Source organism: Phyllobates terribilis, unplaced genomic scaffold (genome assembly GCF_046119375.1).
Source record: "Phyllobates terribilis strain yellow unplaced genomic scaffold, ASM4611937v1 Scaffold_5__5_contigs__length_657084704, whole genome shotgun sequence".
NCBI classification, from domain to species: domain Eukaryota; kingdom Metazoa; phylum Chordata; class Amphibia; order Anura; family Dendrobatidae; genus Phyllobates; species Phyllobates terribilis.
Window position 1 is genome coordinate 430,528,074 of NW_027362765.1, and position 20,432 is coordinate 430,548,505.

The 20,432-nt window shown below is 44.3% G+C and overlaps 1 protein-coding gene across 13 annotated transcripts in view; it reads left to right on the top strand.

Annotated features, from left to right (window-relative positions):
- Positions 1–20,432, top strand: part of LOC141273442 (scavenger receptor cysteine-rich domain-containing protein DMBT1-like) — a 253,334-nt gene that overhangs the window by 182,704 nt on the left and 50,198 nt on the right. For 12 of the 13 annotated variants that reach the window (XM_073685267.1, XM_073685268.1, XM_073685274.1 and 9 more), the window contains 3 exons: positions 495–512; positions 16,289–16,306; positions 18,246–18,266. In XM_073685267.1, coding sequence (XP_073541368.1) covers positions 495–512; positions 16,289–16,306; positions 18,246–18,266 — 57 coding nt within the window. The remainder of the gene's footprint in view (positions 1–494; positions 513–16,288; positions 16,307–18,245; positions 18,267–20,432) is intronic. The other variant, XM_073685271.1, reaches the window with a different exon arrangement.

A 20,432-nucleotide genomic window follows, 5' to 3' on the forward strand; every position in this document is an offset into this window, starting at 1 on the left:
ATGTAACAAGCTCCAAATGAACATTGTTTCAGTCTGATAAACCTTTGTATAGTATTTGCAAATTTAAATATTCACTTTAAAAAAATAAAATTCAAAGACAATCCATATAAAAGGATTTTAAAGATTTAGTAAATATGGATGCTTTCTTTCAGGAACATTGCCACACTTGTCCACAGGTCATGTGTGGTGTTGCAGGTCAGTTCTATTCACATTAGTGCAGCTGAGCTGTAATACCAGAAATTACGCAGAAGGAAATCAGATACATTTTTTTTTCTAATCCTATACAACGTCTTTAATTCAAATAATGTGATTTATGTGTTCCCATAATTAAGAACTTTTGAGAGCACAGCGGTCACACTAATTCCAAGTCGTCTAAGTTGGCCACTGTATGCCGCTCTGTGAATGTGATCCAATGATGATATCAGCTCAGAGCCATTTAGAATTACTTTATTATTTAGGGCAATATTGATTAAATCTCACTTTTGTCTCTACAGGGTCACAGATATTTACTAGTAAGTACAATATTATGCAATATTGAATAACAAAATTAATTACTGTAATCTTTACACAACAGATATGGCTTTAAGTGAATTTTACACATGGCCTAAAATGATCAATTTTTTACACTTCAGAGTTTAATATATTTAAATCTAATTTGCAGATTTATTTTTCTTTTTAAAATGGATTGAATATAATTAAAATTTTGGATTTTCCATCAAATAAAATTTGGGCTGATGTATCAAACTTTTCTAAAGGTAAAACTAATTTTGTTGCCCATGTAAACCAATTGCAGTGCAGCTTTCATTTTATCAACATGCAGGGATTGCCAGTTGGTTGTGGCATTACAGTGATTGGCTGGCCTCACAGCGTCATCAGGTCTATATCAGACCTGGCGTTGCTTTGCTGGTCAGTCTACTAAGCAATGTAGGGAGAGGTGCTGCTGAGCTAGGGAGAGATTTGGGTATGTATTAGGTAGTGTAGGGCGAAAACAGGTACATTACACATATCCATCTCAACAAACAGTCCTTCTGAGGACTAATCCATCTACAGAGATATCAGGTAGGTAGTTTATATAGGCAGGCAGGCAGTGTATATAGCAGACTGCAGTGAATATAGCACAAGAGGCTCCATTCTGGTTCTGCCTTCTGCTGCTGTTAGATAATTCTAGACAAAGGCCCAGGTCTCAGGGGCCAGAAATAAATTTTTTTGGATCTTAATCCTCATTATTTGCTTAAAAAGCAATCCAGAGAACACCGTTTTTCTGCACCATTTGCTTGTTGACACTGGAGAATACAGCCAGGTCCTTTCCATATTACAGCAGTAAAAATACAACTATTTAAAACTGTGGTTAGTTCGTCTCACAGATCACATATAATTGCGCTGAAAATACTGTCATTTTTGGCCTCCATTCAAATTTTTTTTCAGTGTGTGAACAAAGTTTTTGACACCGGTTTGCTGTTCAAAATAGTTACCTACAGGACAGGTTTCTCCGCCACACGGATCACATATAATTGCATTGAAAATACTGCCATTTTTTGCCTCTTTTCAATTTTTTTTCAGTGTGTCAGAAAAGTTTTTGGCACCGGTTTGCTGTTCAAAATAGTTACCTACAGGCCAGGTATTTAAAACGGTGGTTTCTCCGTCACATGGATCACATATAATTGCGCTGAAAATGCTGCCATTTTTGCAAAGTTTATGGCACCGGTTTGCTGTTTAAAATAGTTACCTACAGGCCAGTTATTTAAAAATGTGGTTTGTCCGTCACACGGATCACATATACATTTTCCGAAAATTCTTGCATTTCTGGCCTCCATTCAGATTTTTTTTCAGCGTGTCAGCAAAGTTTTCGACACCAATTTCCTGTTCAAAATAGTTACCTACAGGCCAGGTATTTAAAACTTTCTCCATCACACGGATTACATATAACTTCACTCCAAATTCAGCCATTTGTAGTGAGTAGTGTTGAGCAAGCATTAAAATGCTCGGGTGCTCAAAGCTCGGGCCAGCTCACCATGATACTCGAGTGCTCGACCCGAACAACGAGCCCAATGTTAGTCTATTGCAGACCCGAGCATTTTTGCTGCGGCACCCCGGCAGTCTGTAGAAAGCCTAAAAAGTGCCCAAAATGATAGTGACAGTGCTCAAATGACATGGGGACTGCATGGGGATCGCCCCCGGAAGCATTTCTGACCCCCAGGTCACTGCTGTCAACAATGTGGTAAGAGGTATTAAGCCACTTTTACAGGCTCACAATAAAACGTTCAAAAACGAAACTGAAATGGTTTTCCTGTGAAATATGTTAAGGAATTTCCTTTCCAGGGTAAAGACTTGTGTATAAGGTAAAATAAATAACCAAAAACAAAAATACTCCTCCACACCTTGGGCTATGTTCACAAGTAGCATTTTTTATGCGTTTTTGCACGTTTGTATTGCTTTCAACTGTGACAAATGCATTCACTGGGAAATGTCATTTTAACATTTTACGACCTTATCTGGCCATGTGCTGTGTGACACATGCATACAGTGCTGAAAAGACATGGGAACAGCATAGGGAAGACCCCTGGAAGCATCTCTGACACCCAGGTCACTGCCTAAAAGTGTGCCCATCAGAAGTGATCCTTGCCACATCAGAAGATGCAGACTTGCAACTATCTCCATGCAAGTCCTTGTCCCAGGGCAGTGTTCAATTGTACCTCCCCCATTCCTTGCAATGCAAGCGCAAGTATGCAGCCTGCCAACCACCCACCTCCAGGTTGCAATACCATACTGCTTGCTTGCTTGCACTTCAAATTGGGCCTTTTAGGCATGTGGAGGTGGAATCTGGCCACCTCGTCATGGCTGCATTGGCGGCTTGGTATCCATACTCAGTCCCCAGCCGCCCGGCGGCCGGGTGTCAACGCTTGGTCCCCAGCCTCCTGGGGGCGGCCGGGTGTCCATACTCGGTCCCCAGCCGCCCCACTAGCCGGGTGCCCGCACATGGTCCCCAGCCGCCTGGGGGCGGCCGGGTGTCCATAAACGGTCCCCAGCCTCCCTTATTTGTCCCGGTGCACCTTATACACAAGCGGGCATACCAAAACATTACCTGTGCCCTCCCAAGTGCATTTAGTGGCAAGGACAGCCTAACCACAAACACGTGGACAAGTGAATGTGGCCAGGGATGGTCCATTTAACTGATGCCTTCACACTGAGTTAATATTGTGGAAGCCGGGACACAGTTTGACACTGGGATGCAACACGTCCTCCAGACATAGAGGATTGCGGGTGCTGGTTCTATCAGGCTTCAACACAAAGTTCAGAAGGTAAACAGCAGCAGTTGTCGGCCTCCTACACAACGAGTAAATTATTCATGATCATTCATGAGGCCATACATCTCCTTAGCTTTCTGTTCCTTGCAATGCAAGCGCATGTATGTAGTAGCGGCTAGGCCTGAGGTTGTCAGCGTTTTGGCGCATATCCTACCTCCTCCGTGGTTTGCTGGATGATTTCCTGCTACTATCCCGTTAAAACAAAGCTTCAGGTGATGAATGATGGATGAGGTGGTGGCAAAGAGAAAGAGCAGGAGGAACAGGGACCATTCACATCAATATCATGCCAGTCAACCACACATGTCTTGTAGGATATGTTTCTGTACCAAAAGGAGCAGTTCGGCTACACAGTTATAGGGCATACAGTGAGTGCAATGCCTACCAAAAATTTCGAGGCACTCCAATGCCCCTTGGAAGTGACATGAAGGTCACAGGGCCTTAACTAAACTGTTTTTTCCAGTTATAGCAACTGGGTCTCCTGTACACTGTTGGCCTAAGCAGTGAATGGAAGGCTTTCCAAAAATTATGAGGAACTGCAATGCCCCTTGAAACAAACGTGGATTACAGCATACTAAAAACGTTCTACCCATTATTGGGGAGTGGGTCTTCCTTAGTTTTCGCCTATGCATTGAAAAGAAAAAGCTGACTAAAATTAGGAGGAAATGCAATGCCCGTTGGAAGAGTCGTGGAGGTTAGAGTTAATTAAAAACAACATTTCAATGCCCCTTGGAAGAGCTGTGGAGTTCAGAGTGGTTTAACAAGACGGTTTTAATGCTCCTTGGAAGAGACGTGGAAGTCACAGTAGCTTAACAAGATGTATTAAAAACATTATTCCCATTATTGGGGAGTGGGTCTCCCATAGTCTTCACCTATGCCTTCCAAGCAAAAGCTGCCAAAAATTAGGATGGAGGAACATGCAGTGCTGGCAAACAAGAGCCATGCAGTACAGAATATGAAAAACATTATTCCCATTATTGGGGAGTGGGTCTCCCATAGTCTTTGCCTATGTCTTCCAAGCAAAAGCTGCCAAAAGTTAGGATGGAGGAACTTGCAATGCCCCCGTACAAGAGCCATGCAGTGCAGCATATTAAAAACATTATTCTCATTATTAGGGAGTGGGTCTCCCATAGTCTTTGCCTATACCTTACAAGCAAAAGCCGCCAAAATTAGGATGGAGGAACTTGCAATGCCCCCTTACAAGAGCCATGCAGGCAGCATATTAAAAACATTATTCCCATTATTGGGGAGTGGGTCCCCCATAGACTTTGCCTATGCCTTCCAAGCAAAAGCTGCCAAAAATTAGAACGGAGGAGCTTGCAATGCTGGCAAACAAGAGCCATGCACTACTGCATATTTAAAACATTACTCCCATTATTGGGGAGTGGGTCTCCCATAGTCTTTGCCTATGCCTTCCAAGCAAAAGCTGCCAAAAATTAGGAGGGAGGAACTTGCAATGCTGGCAACATGGACCACGGTCACCCTGGTGGTATAGTGGTGGTGGAGGCTGAGGATAAGGAGAAGAGCAAACAACAGCCGAAATGAGGAAGCCTATACCCATGTGTTGGTGTGAAGTGGTGCATGGGAATACACCTCCCGAAATAACATAGTTGATTTGACTTTATGTTACTCTGCTGTCATTTGGTGGTGATGAGAAATGTGGCCCAATCCAGCCCTTGTACATTTTGATAAGGGTCAGCTGGTCAGCATTGTCAGTTGACAGGCGAGAGCGCTTATCAGTTATAATTCCCCTAGCGCACTAAAAACACGCTCCGATAGCACGCTAGCGGCAGGGCAGGCCAGGACCTCCAAGGCATACAGAGCGAATTCATTCCAGGTGTCCAGCTTGGATACCCAATAATTAAAAGGCACAGAGGAATCACAGAGGACGCTGGTACGGTCAGCAAGGTACTCCCTCACCATCTTTTGAAACTTTCCACTCCTTGTGAAAGTCCCCCGTGCCTCAGGGCTTGTAAGCTGGGCGGGTCTCAGAAAACTGTCCCAGAATGTTGACATTGTTCCCCTGCCTCTGCTGGATTGGAGTTGCGTCTCTCTCACCTGTACGCCTTGGTTGGGCAACAAACTGTGACCTCTGCCGCTAGCGTGTACAGATGGGAATTTTTTAACAGTTATGCAGCTAGGGCCCTCTGGTACTGCCCCATTTTTGTAGACCTCTCCACCTCAGGAATAAGAGAGTGAAAGTTCTCCTTGTAGTGGGGTCTAAAAGTGTCACCAACCAGTAGTGACTGTCACCCAACATTTTGACAACGCGAGGGTCACGGTTAAGGCAGCGTAACATAAAGTCAGCCATGCGTGCCAGACTGGTAATGGGCAAGACTTCCATGTCCTCACCAAGATGACGACTGAACATGCTCTCCTCCTCCTCCTCCTCTTTCCTGTCCTTAGGCCACCGACGCTGAACCGACGGTATGACAGTTGTACAGGTACTACCGTCTACAGCGCATGATACCAGCTCCTGTTCTTCCTCCTCCTCCTCCTACTCCTCTCCCTCATTGTCCCCCAATGCACGTTGGGATGAGATGAGGCTGGGCTGTGTGTAATCGCCCGCTACGGCTTCTTGATCCATCTCATAATACTCTGGCTGTAATGCCTCCTCTTTAATTCTCTGCAGAGAGTGTTGCAACAGACAGACAAGTGGGATGCTGATGCTAATGATGGCGTCATCACCACTCACCATCTTTGTGGACTCCTCAAAGTTTGTCAGGATGGTACATATGTCAGACATCCAGGTCCACTCCTGAGGTCTTATGTGTGGAGTCTGACCTGAATATCGACGGCCTTGTTGCAGCTTGTACTCCACAACTGCTCTCTTCTGCTCACAAATCCTTTGCAACATGTGGAGGGTAGAGTTCCAACGTGTGGGGACATCACACACCAGTCGGTGTGCCGGAAGCTGCAATCGCTGCTTCATCACAGCTAGGGCGGCAGAAGCTGTAGCCGACTTGCGAAAATGAGCTGACAGGTGGCGTACTTTGACAAGCAGATCTGGCAACTCGGGGTATGATTTAACAAACTGCTGACCTACAAGGTTAAGCATATGATCCAGGCATGGTACGTGTGTGATATCGCCTCGCCTCAGAGCCGCCCCAGGTTACGGCCATTGTCACACACGACCATGCCTGGATGTAGGTTCAGCGGTCTTAGCCACAGATTTGCCTGCTCTTTCACAGCTGTCCACAACTCACAAGCAGTGTGAGGTTTATCACCTAAGCTTATGAGTTTCAGCACAGCCTGTTGCCGCTTGGCTGAGGCAGTACTGCAGTGCTTGCAGCTTGTAACTGATGTGGTGATATCTGAGATGGAGGCTGAACATAAGGAGGAGGAGGATGATGCACAGAAGCTGTACACTGTGGGGGCAACTCTGCCTGACATAGGGCCCACAATCCTCGGTGTGGGGAGGATGTGTTCCGTCCCAAGGTCCAACTGGGTCCCGGCTTCCACTATGTTTACCCAGTGTGCCGTCAGGGAGATATACCGTCCCTGGCCACAAGCAGTTGTGCACGTGTCCGTTGTCAGGTGGACTCTCCCAATAACTGCATTGTTGCGGGCACGGCAGAAGTTTTGGGACACGTGCTTGTGTAGTGCAGGGATGGCACAGCGGGCAAAATAGTGTCGGCTGGGGACCAAGTACCGAGGGATTCCATTTCCATCAGACTAAAAGGCAGCATTTCCAGCACAAACAGTCGTGAAATGTGCGAATTTAGGACTGTGGCCTGTGGCGCATTGGTGTTATGATCTGCAACATAAACTAGGGAAATAAGGGGAGAGCTGTCCCTACAGTAAGACTAAGCTGAGTCCCTACGTTGTAGTGGGCGACCTGTTCCTTGTGAACAGACCCGCCTTCATTCTCGGCTAGTCTGAACGGAGACCTATAGAGAAAGGGAGGGGTCCCTAAAAGAAATAAGGACTGGGACAAAAATGGGACACTTCCTAACAGAAGTTGTGGCAGAGCAAAAGAAAAACTGACAAAAGTACTAGAGATCCAAAAGACCAAGCAAACTAGAGATAGATAGGCACAAAAGCACCTGGCTAGAAAGACAGTCTAAACAACACTGAAGTCCAGCAAGGCCAGAAGGGCAGGAACTGGAATATATAGGAAGATGGTCACGTGACCGCAAAACGCAAGTTAAAAACAAAAACAAACAGGAGGGTTCTAACAGTTGGCTGCAAATTTGCGCTTTCGTTCAAAGGTCTGGGATATGGACAATTGAACGCTGCGGTGGGACGTGGACGTTGATGCTATTTCTTGAAAACTGCCATAACAAGTGAAGACTGAGAAGAGGGGGCATCTTTACATGCAGTATGGACAGGGGATTGCCTTGCACACACAACAGGGGGTTCTCTTACAAGCACAACAGTGGAAGAAGCAGTGGTGACACCCGCTGACACTGGTCGTGGACCCTGGGGTTCGCCCCACAAAGTCGAGTGCTTTGCTGACATGTGCCTGATCATGCTGGTGTTGGTCAGGCTGGTAGTTTTGTCACCCCTGCTGATGCTGGCCTGGCAGGTGGTACAAATGGTCTTTTTGGGGTTATCAGCAGAGTCTTTAAAAAACTTCCAGACTCTGGAAGACCTACCGGTTGTACTGGAAACGTCCCTCGTGTTGGTGTTAAGGGGAACGGTTGCCCGCCTTCCGTCTACAGCCACCACACTGCTTCTTCCTGCCTCTTGGGGTAATCTGCCTCCCTCCCCCACTTCTGGCCTCGCTCTGCAGGCCCTCCTGCCACGTTGAGTCAGTTACTAGATTATCCAACACCTCCTCCTCCTCCTCCACTTCCACTTCCACACCACAATCCTCCTCCTCATTTCGTGGCAATTGTGTCTCGTCATCATCCACCTCTTGTGATAAATTGCCAGCGTCGTCTTCCTGTGGCCGTGTGTTAGGCGTCAGGCGTCTGCTGGATATGAAATGGGTTCAGAATCTTCAGTGGATTCTGTAGTCTCCCATTCCAGTCCAGCCAGAGCAGAGCAGATGCTGCTCAGCATCACCATCAGTCCCAACGCCTAGCTGGTGCACAAGATGTACAGGTTGTCTCTCGGGTTTATGTTTCTAGCAACATGAAGCGTAGGTTGCGGAGGGAACTAGGGCTGCTACAGCCTAAGTCCAGGATTCGATGCACTGAGCATGTCCGTGACATGGCGGGCCGTGATTGGTGGTTTGGGAGTCAGCTGATCCGGAGACCTGGCACCGCATGATTGGTCTCGGGTGACGTCTCCAATAATGCGACGGTGGGCAGGGCTTAATCTTTAAATAGCCCGCCCACAAACATGGTGGCGCTCTCTGATCTTTGAGCTGTGATGGTGTTGATGTGTGGACGCTTGGCCGTTTGGGCTCCACATGTGCTTTAGCTTTTGCTAGGCTGGTTTAGCGGGGTATAGGCAGCCTTAGATGGAGGGAGGCAGGTAGCTTCATCTGGCAGTCGGGCTCAGACAAAGGGGTCGCCATACACCCAAAGCCGTCTGCAGACGCCGAATCCCCGGCACCGCCTGTGAGCCACGTGGAGAGTTACTCCTCAGTCCGGTAGCACGCCGGCTGGGAGCACGTATACGCCGGTGTGTATCACACACACATCCTGGCGCCTACTGCGTAGCCCTGTGCAGTTTACAGGGTTACGGCTACATTACCTGTCGCACATCTCTCGTGCGGTGAACGGAGATAGTGCGAATCCCTATTCCCGTCCCGGTGTGCTGTAACACGGGAGTGATAGTTATATATTAGTTGGTTGTTTGTTGCTTCTACCCAGAAGGTGTTCGGCTGCAGTCTTCCACGCTGCATCGCGGACCCCGGGTACGGTTGCGTCCCATTATTAATAAAGTTGTTTGCAACCGTCCCCTTAACACCGTGTCTGTTCAAATATTTGAGCATCGCTACATGGGATCTCTTCTTCCACCACTTCAAGCGGAGCAGGCGAGGGGAACAAATATGGAAATGGACCACTGAACAGCTCTTCAGAGTGTCCAACTGTGGGATCAGTTGCTGTCTGACGACACTCGGCATGGTGGGAGGAAGGAGCATCAGGATGAGGAGGAGTATGCGGTTGAGACTCACGGCTACTAAAACTTGACCGTGTGGAAGACAGACCGGAGGTGGTGGTGCCCAGGTAACTGGAAGTATTATCTACTATCCAATTAATAACCTGTTCACACTGATCAGTTCGCAATACTGGTGTTTTTGTGTGCTTCCCTAGTAATTCGGTCAATAAGTGGGAGAGGGAAGATGTGGCTGTTGGTTGTGGGACATTTTCACCTTGGCTACGGCCCCGTCCTCTGCATGCACCATCAACAGAACGTCCAGTTCCACGTCCCTTGCCATGCGCCTTGCCCATTGTAAATGAAGTAAAATAGCTTACACTCGCACTATCAATGGAAAAAGGGTAATAAAAAGGAGATTAGAACCGTGGAAGAGGAAAACGACAGTTCTATTTCTCTGGCCTACACCAGAATCTTTTAAACAGATATATTTGAGTCTGAACAGTAAGTGAGACACTCAAACAGTTTTTTTTTTATGTGAAAAAGACAAAAAGCTGGATAATACAGAGATTTGAACCGTGGAACTGCAAAACCACAGTTCTAATTTGCAGACTTTTTTAAATAGATATATTTGTGTCTGAACAGTCAGGGAGACACTATTACTTCTTTTTTTATGGAAAAAAGGCAAAAAGCTGAATAATACAAAGATTTGAACCATGGAACAGCAAAACCACAGTTCTAGTTATCTGGCCTACACCAGAATCTTTCAAACAGATATATTTGTGTCTGAACAGTCAGCGAGACACTATTACTGTTTTTTTTTTACAGAAAAAAGGCAAAAAGCAGGATAATACAGAGATTTGAACCATGGAACTGCAAATGCACAGTTCTAATTTCCAGGCGCACACCAGGCTTTTTTAAATAGATATGTTTGTGTCTGAACAGTCAGTGAGACACTATTACTGTTTTTTTTTACAGAAAAAAGGCAAAAAGCTGGGTAATACAGAGATTTGAACCATGGAACTGCAAAACCACAGTTCTTATTTCCAGGCGCATACCAGACTTTTTTAAATAGATATATTTGTGTCTTAACAGTCAGTGAGACACTATTACTGTTTTTTTTTTTACGGAAAAAAGGCAAAAAGCTGAATAATACAAAGATTAGAACCATGGAACTGCAAAACCACAGTTCTAGTTATCTGGCCTACACCAGAATCTTTTAAACAGATATATTTGTGTCTGAACAGTCAGGGAGACACTATTACTGGGTTTTTTTTATGGAAAAAAGGCAAAAAGCTGGATAATACATATATTTGAACCGTGGAACTTCAAAACCACAGTTCTAATTTCCAGGCGCATTCCAGACTTTTTTAAATAGATATATTTGTGTCTGAACAGTCAGTGAGACACTATTACTTTTTTTATTTACGGAAAAAGGCAAAAAGCTGGATAATACAGAGATTTGAACCGTGGAACTGCAAAACCACAGTTCTATTTATCTGGCCTACACGAGAATCTTTTAAACAGATATATTTATGTCTGAACAGACAGTGAGACACTATTACTGTTTTTTTTTTTACGGGGGGGGGGGGGACACCAAAAGTTTAATAAGACGGGTGTTTGACAGTCTGACTGAGGAAGAAAAAAGAAAAGAGGATTTAGATGAAAAAAAAGGATTTTTCCTGGCTCCTGAGACCTGGGACTAAGTCTAGCAATTTGAGCAGCACCACCCAGGACTGTAATACAGTGTTTGTTAGTGTAACCACTTCGTCTCCTATATAGCCTGCCTGCCTGCCTGATATCTGGGATGGATATTAGTCCTGAGAATGACTGTTTGTTTGATTTGGCAGGCTTTAGAGACCCTACACTACCTATTTTGCACTATATATCTCTGCCTAACTCGGCAGCACTGACCCTACACTGTCTGATCCTGGGTGACTGTGTCCAAGATGGCGGAGCCCGGTTTTAAATACTCGAGGTGATGCTGTGCGGCCAGCCAATCACTGTAATGCCCACAACCAACATGGCTGCGCCATTACAGTGATTGGCTGGCAATCCCTGCATGTTCACTGGCTCTGTAAAGAGCGCCAAACAAACAGGGCGGAGACCCGAGCTCCCACCCGAGTAACCCGGAAATGCTCGGTGCTCGAAAAACATCCCGAGTAGTGAGATGCTCGGGCGAGTACCGAGCAGTGTCGAGCATGCTCGCTCAACACTAGTAGTGAGCGTGGAAGATATTGTCCTCCATTTAAAATGGGCAAGACGCGTGGCAAGGGACGGGAAACTGGACGTGATGGTGATGGTGCATGCAGAAGCCGAGACAAAGGCCGTGTGCAAGCTGAAATTGTGCCACAACAAACACCCAAATCTTCTCGCCTGACCTTCCTGTCCCAATTCCTAGGGGACTTGCAGGATACCACTATTGCACCCTGAGCAGTGTCAAACGGTTGTTGGTTGGATAGCAGATAATGCTGCCATTCACTTTGCCACTACCGCCTCCCTGTCTTCCACACAGTCAAGTCTTAGTAGCCGTGAGTCTGGACTGCATATTCCTCACCCTGTTCCTCCTTCCTCCCACCATGCCGAGTGCCTGGATACAACTGATCGCACACATGGACACGCTGAAGAGCTGTTCACCTTTCCATTTATAGATTCGGTCCACTTGAAGAGGGGCAAGAGGAGATCGCATGTAGCGATGCCCAAATATTTGAGCACCCACTGTCACACGAAGGCAATGGTGGGAAAGTGTCACAAGAGGTGGATGATGATGAGACACAATTGCCAGAAAGGCAGGAGGAGGACCAGGGTACGGAAATGGAAGACGATGTGGTGGATGATATAGTGACTGACCCAACCTGGCAGTAGGACATGTAGAGTGAGGACAGCAGCACACAGAGGGAGGGAGGCAGAGCACCCCAACAGGCAGGAAGAAGCAGTGTGGTTTCCACAGAAAGAAGGCAGGCAACTGTTCCCCGTAACACCAACACGGAGAAAGTTGCCAGTACAACTGTCTTCCCGAGTGGGGTTGTTTTTTAAAGACACTGTCAATAACCCCAAAAAGGCCATTTGCACCACCTGCCAGGCTAGCATCAGCAGGGGTGGCAAAACTAGCAGCCTGATCACCACCAGTATGATCAGGCACATGACAGCAAAGCACCTGATTTTGTGGGCCGAACCTTAGGGTCCAGGAACAGTGCCTGTGGGTGGCACCATTGCTTCTTCCGCTGTTGTGCATGCAAGCCAATCACCTTTCCATGGTGCATGCGAAGATGCCTCCTGCCCTTCACCTGTTATTGCACACTCTCATGTAGCAGCATCAGGAAGCATGTCCACGTCCTTGTCCCAGCGCAGCGTCCAGTTGTCCATACCCTAGTCCTTGAAACGCAAGCGCAAATATGCAGCCATAGCCCCACAGGCCACACTACTAAACTTCCACATTTCATGACTGCTTGTGCTCGAAATGTTGCCTTTTAGGCTCGTGGAGATGGAAGCATGCCGCAACCTGATGGCTGCGGCTGTCCCTCAGTATTTGGTCTCCAGCGACCACTATTTCTCCCAGTGTACCGTCTCCGCATTACACAAGCACGTGTCCCAAAACATTAGCCGTGCACTGAACAACTCAGTTACCAGGAAAGTTCACCTAACCACGGACACGTGGACAAGTGCTTGTGGGCAGGAATGGTACATCTCGCTGATGGCACACTGGGTTAATATAGTGGAATCCGGGACCCAGTCAGATCTTGGGATGGAACACGTCCACCCGACGCCAAGGATTGCGGGCCCTAGGTCAATCACGGTTGCCCCCACAGTCTACAGCTCCTGCACCCCATCCTCCTCAGCCTCTTCCTCCTCTTCAGCCTCCATCTCCGAAATGACCACATCAGTCACAAGCTGGAAGCATTGCAGAACTGACTCGGCCAAGCTGCAACAGGTTGTGCTGAAGCTAATATGCTTAAGTGACAAACCGCACAATGCTGAAGAGTTGTGGACAACTCTTAAAGAGCAGACAGATCTGTGGCTCACACCACTGAACCTACAGCCAGGCATGGTCGTGTGTGACAATGGCCTGAACTTAGTGGTGGCTCTGAAGCGAGGTGAGCTCACACACGTACCATGCCTGGCCCATGTGCTTAACCTCGTAGTTCAGCGGTTTCTAAAATCCTAACCGGAGCTGCCGGATCTGCTTGTTGAAGTGTGCCGCCTGTGTGCCCATTTTAGAAAGTCAGCTACAGCTTCCACCGCCCTTGCCGTGTTTCTGCAGCATTTGCAGTTTCCGGCTCACAGACTGGTGTATGATGTCCCCACACGTTGGAACGCTACACTGCAGATGTTGGGAAGGATTTGTGAGCAGAAGAGGGAAGTTGTTGAGTACCAGCATCAACAAAACCGTCGGTATTCAGTTCAGACTCCACACATAAGACCTCAGGAGTGGACATGGATGTCAGACATATGTACCATCCTCTAAAACTTTGAGGTCTCCACCAAGATGGTGAGCAGTGATGATGCCAAAATTAGCATCACCATCCCGCTTCTCTGTCTTCTGAAATGCTCTCTGCTCACAATCAAAGAGGATGCATTGCAGGCTGAGCAAGGTACCATACAGGGTGATTACACACAGCCCAGCCTCATCTCATCCCAATGTAGATTGGGTGACAATGAGGAAGAGGAGGAGGAGGAAGAACAGGAGCTAGTTTCATTCGCTATAGACAGTACTAGCTGCACAGCTGTCATACCGTCTGTTCAGCGTGGATGGCCAGAGGACAGAAAGGAGGAGGAGAGCATGGTCAGTCATCCTCTTGGTGAGGACACGGAAATCTTGCCTGTTAGCAGTCTGGCACACATGGCTGAGTTTATGATATGCTGCCTTTCCCATGACCCTCGTGTTCTCAAAATTTTGGGTGACAGTCATTACTGGTTGGTAGCACTTCTAGACCCATGCTACAAGGAGAACTTTATATCTCTTATTCCTGAGGCGTACAGGTCTACAAAAATGGGGCAGTACCAGAAGGCCCTTGTTGAGGAACTATTAAAAAAATTCCCATCTGAAAACGCTGGCAGCAGAGGTCACAGTTCGTTGGACAACCAAGGAGTACAGACAAGAGAGACACAGCTTCAATCCAGCAGGGGCAGGGGAACACTGTCAAAGTTCTGGGAGAATTTTCTCAGCCCATCGCATCGCACAAACCCTGAGGCGTTGGGTACTCTCTCAAAGAGTGCAAAGTTTGGGAAGATGCTGAGGGAGTGCCTTGCCGACCGTACCAACATCCTCCGTGATTTCTCTGTGCCTTATAATTATTTGGTATCCAAGCTGGATACGTGGAATGAATAGACTCTCTACGTCTTGGAGGTCCTGGCCTGCCCTGCCACCAGCGTTTTATCAGAGTGGGTTTTTAGTCCCGCTGGTGGAATTATAACTGATAAGTGCATCCGCCTGTCAACTGAAAATGCTGAAAGTCTGACTCTTATAAAATTGAACAAGGGCTGGATTGGGCCAGACTTCTCAATGTAATGTAATTAGGAAAAATACTTGTGCATGTTCGCTAAATTTAATCATTCTACACTGGAAGCGAGGAATAACTTTGTATATTCAGATCTGACAGTGTCTGAATGGCAGTGCTCCAATTTTCTACCAGTGTGTATGATTTCACGCTCAAACTATTTATATATTAAAGTAGCTCTTTCAAAGACAAGACCAGCAATGCCTTTGCTTGTCCAGTTGGTTCCTCTGTTACTGAGAAATCAGCTCTTGAAGTGATATGCAAATGAGGCTGATTGACTATGGTAGATCTAAATCTTCTGTCAATACAGCTGTATTCAACATCCAGCTCCACCTCCTCCTGCTTCAGACAAGTGAGCTATCACTCAAGCAGGGGGAGGCAGAGCTGGGCAGAGAATAGAGCTGGAGTGACAAAAGCTTTTGATCTATCGTAGCCATTCAAATGCTGAATTCTCTATAACACCAGAACAGACTGGTCATGTGAAATCCTGCTGACAGATTCCCTTTATACAAGCTCAATTCATTTGTTCCCCTGAAATGCTAGGTTATTTGAGAAGTCAAAAAAATGAGCTTCAGGAGAGGGGAGTTTTTGGAGGAGATTTTCTTTTACTGAAGTATTCCAGAAGCAGTTTTGAAGAGTTTTAGGAGTTTTTTTTCCACTACTGCAGAACAACTTTTATTCTGCTACACATTGAATGGAGCAGGGAATTGCAGCTCCATTCAATGTGTCCATCTTCAGCCGCTGCGGGAGCTTATAACAGCTGAATAGATGGACTGAACCCCATTATAGTTATGACATATCCTAAGGACTGGCATTCACTTCTCAATGTAAGTTTATGAGACTCCAAATGAGGCTCTCATAAACTCACACTACGGGTAGGTTCAGACAAGCATATAAAAAAATCGTTCAGAGTTTCATCCAAAAAGGTGGGACAATTTTTTTCTCACTTGTCCTCCATGTGCCATCTGTATGGAATCAGTTATTTTACAGCAGCTATTAATAATTTATGAGACCATCTATATCGGATGCTATACTGTGACTCCATTTATCATCCAATTATTTTCACACACCCATAGACTTGAATGGGTGAGTCTCATCTGTCTTACGGATGAAACTAGTGCATGTTGCGATTTTTTTCACACGCAGATTCGGTCAGTAAAAAAAAAATTGCTCGTCTGCACTGCTTCATTGAATAACATTGGTCCAAGTGCTGTCCATTGTTTTCAAGAAATATTGTGTGAATAAGCCATAAGAAAGAAAGTAAGCATTAGTAGTGATTTCTGGCAAGTCAGAACGGCAGTTTCTAATGGTGGAGATGGACCGGAGTGGCACCAGAAACAGTAGAAGAATGGTAAGTATTTTACTACACACCAGGAACATAGATTACTGCTATTTATCTAGTGATGAAATAAAAAAATATCTCCGCATGGTAATTAATGCGAGTTTATTTTTCTTTTCATGAAACTTATTGACAAAATCCCACTTTTGATATTGCAGGCTCACCCATATCTACTAGTAAGTACAATAATACTTAATATTGAATAGGAAAATTATATATGTAAATATACCTTCGGCACAATAAAGGAGAGTTTTTTGATGCCAAAAAAATATATAAGTTTATTGAGAGCGACCCAAGGAAACAAAAATTGCCAACGTTTCGGCTAATGCCTTTATCAAGGTTATCTAAATATAAGAAACATACAGATATCAGGGTTATGGTGATACATATAAACAAGTGCATATAAATAAATACAAAGCTCATTATATTGATTTATATGCACTTGTTTATATGTATCACCATGACCTTTAGAATAGGAAAATGTTTAACAGTTTAAAATATTGCAAACCTAATTTTGAGATTATATATGTAAAAGTATGATGAATATTTTTGTTTTTACTTGAAGAATGCACTCAGTGGGGATGATGTATCAAACTTATTTAAAAGAGACAATCAGATTAGGAAATCCTATAAGAAAAATGTAAGCTATAATTGAGCTAGTCCTCTTAAACAAGGCTATCTCTTGCATCTCCAGCTTTATTTAGGCTCATGCACACAGCAGTTTTAAAGCTTCTTTTTTATGGATTTATGAAGCCCTTATATACCTGTGTCCTTTTGATTTCTCAAGGAAGCATACAAAGCTCTTTCTGATAAATTCCATAAAGTATGTTCATACAATCATAGATTAATATAATGTTAGAGTTCACTAAACCATCTTAGACAGATGTCTGTCCAGAATTGATTTAAAGGCTTCCAATAAAGGAGAGCTCATCACCTCTCGTGGCCGCCTGTTCCACTTGTTGATCACCCTCACTGTCAAAAAGGGTTTTCTAATATCTAATCTATATGTTCTTCCTTTTAGTTTCATTCCATTGCTTCTCTTGTTTTCCATGTGCAAATGAGAACAAGGATGATCCCTATACACTGTGATATCCCTTCAGATATTTTGAGACAGATATTAAGTCTCCCCTTGGAATTCTTTTTTGTAAGCTAAACATTCCCAGATCCTTTAACTATTCCTGGCAGGACATGGTTTTCAGTCCATTCACCATCCTGGTAGCTCTTCTCTGAACTTGCTCCAGTTTTTCAATGTCACTTTTAAAATGTGGTGCCCAGAATTGGACACAGTATTCCAGATGAGGTCTGACCAAGAAGGAGTAGAGGGGCATAATTACTTCACATGATCTAGGCTCTATGCTTCTTTTAATACATTCCAAAACTGTGTTTGCCTTTTTTCCTGCTGCATCACATTGTTGACTCATGTGCAGTCTGTGATCTATTAGTATACTCAAGTCTTTCAAATCTTTTTCACATATGCTGTTGCTTAGTTCTATTCCTCCCATTTTCTAGATGTAATTTTTGTTTTTCTTGCCCAAAAGTTTAATTTTGCATTTCTCACTGTTAAATACCATTCTATTAGTCGCTGCCTATTATTCAAGCTGATCTAGATCCTTCTGAATCCTTTCTCTGACTTCTCTAGTGTTAGCTATCCCTCCTAGCTTTGCATCATCATTTCCCAGCTCCAGGCCAGTGAGCCTTACTTCTATACCAGAAAAGCTCTTTGAGCAAATTGTTAAACAGCATGTATGTATGTACTTGGCATACATGTTGGCATGTTCCATCTGACTATATAGAAGGCTTCTCTTCTAGAAGCAAACATCTCTGCACATACAGAGCATGACAGTGTCAGACTGGCAGTACAGAAAGGCCATACAAGGTCTCTCCCAGCGTGATCCCTTAAAGAAAACCATTTAATTTTTTCTTATAATATCAGTTAAAATAACATTTTGTGTCCAGTGTAAAAGCCCCAGATTTAATGTTATTCTAGTAATATCATTCAGTAGTTTCATGTGGATATGTGACAGTTTTAATATAAAGAAATATTGAAATAAATGCTAAAGTTATTTTTTGAAAAAATAGTATTTTCATTAAAATGTTTTAAATTTTATCTTACAGGCACTCCTCCCTCAAATACCGGTAACTAAATACCTATTTATAACATTTTAAAAACTCTACTTAACATTGAAATTGTAACAGCAAGAAGGGAAAGTTGTAGAATTATGGAAATCATAGGATGTATGGACATGTTACCCCATGGCCACTATCACCTCCTATGTCACTAATAGAACCAAGGATTAGAGACACTTTTGCCCAATGTTGACCTGTCCTTAGAAAATGTCAACAGTTTCTGATAGAACACTTAACCGGTTCCCGACCGCCCACTGTAGATAAACGTCGGCGCTTGCCGGGCTCTGTGCAGTGCCGACGTTTAAAAACGGTGGGTGGTCTCGCAGTGCTCAGGACCCCTAGGGTCCTGCAAGCACTGCGATTCCGGTGCAGAGCGTTAGCTCTGACAGGGTACATCATCGGGACCTGATTAGATCAGTTCCCAGTGATGTTAACCCTTTGCTGTCTTCTATATGCTGTGATCTATAGTGATCACGGCATATAGGAGACAGCAGGAAGAGAGGGGGTCGTCTTACTTACCTCCGAAGACCTCCGTTTCGTTTGAGGACCTGGGGTTGCTATGGCAGCTGGAGGTCACATGACCGCCTCCAGCTCTGCCATATATGGTGTCCTTCCTGTCTGACTTCAGCCTGTATGTAGCTGAAGTCAGACAGGAGACTCTGACTGAAACAGTCAGTGAAGATCTCATATAATGTAATATATGTGTATTACATTACATGAGATCAGTGATCAGAAAAATAGAAATTAATGTCCCATACAGGGACTAAGTAAAAATGTAAAAAAAAGTAAAAAAAAAGTTTTTAAACTATTAAAAAAAAAAAAATCACAAAATAAATAAAAATAAATAAATAAAATATTAAACCAATAAATCCGTAAATTATTACAAAACCAAAAAAAGTACACATATTTGGTATCGCCGCGTCCGAAACAACCCGAGATATAAAACTGTCACACTAATTAACTACTTCTGTGCACACCGTAATAAAAATAAATAAAAAACGAAGCAAAAAAATATGCTTTTTCATCATATCGCCAAACAAAAAGTGGAAAAAAATGCGATCAAAAAGCAGAATAGAAATAAAAATGGTACCACTGAAAACGTCATCTTGTTCCGCAAAAAAAAGCCGCCATACAGCTCCATCAGCCAAAAAATAAAAAAGTTATAGCGCTCAGAATAAAGCAATGCAAAAAAAATATTTTTTTTTCTATAAAATTGTTTTATTGTGTAAAAGCGCCAAAACATGAAAAAAATACAGTAAGTGTAGTATCGCTGTAAACGTACTGACCCGAAGAATAACGCTGCCTGATCACTTTTACCACACGCAGAACGGCATAAAAAAAACCTCAAAAAACAATTCCTGAAGTGTTTGTTTTTGTTAACTTTACCTCCCAAAAAACGGAATAGAAAGCGATCAAAACATATCACGTGCCCAAAAATGGTTCCAATAAAAATTTCAACTCGTCCCGCAAAAAACAAGCCATCACATGACTCTATCGGCCGAAATATGGAAAAATTATAGCTCTCAAAATATGGTGATGCAAAAACTAGATTTTGCAAAAAAAGCGTCTTTTAGTGTGTGACAGCTGTCAGTCATAAAAACCCGATATAAATCTGGTATCTCTGTAATCGCACCGACCCGAAGAATAAAGTAATCTAATCAGTTATATCACACTAGGAACGGCATAAAAAATAAATAAAACAAATATTATTCACCTGCTACTGATTTGTTTATTATGTCTCCCAAAGATCCCAGTAAGGCTCTGCTCACATTTATCCTGTGCTCTGCGCTGAGCACTTACACCAGAGTTTCTGTGTAAATCTCTGAAATACGTGATTCAGCCAGAACCCATGATGGAAGATTCCCTGTAATGAGGCAGATATAGGCCACTGTGGATGCCGTCTAGCCTGGGATCCCACGGTGTCATTTGTTTTAGGCGTGCATAAAAGTGCGGTTGGCCACAGTTTTGTGCACTTCTGAAAAAAAGGACACCACTAAACAGAGGCCAGACGGAGTCCAGAGTAACTCTGCTGCCTCATTACAGTGAATGGATCCTGCAGGGGTTTCATCTGAATTACATCACTTGGAAAATTAGATGGAAACCCCCATGTAAGTGCTCAGCCTAGAGCGCCGGATAAATGTTACGTAAAATGTTCCCAATAAAAGCTTCAACTCA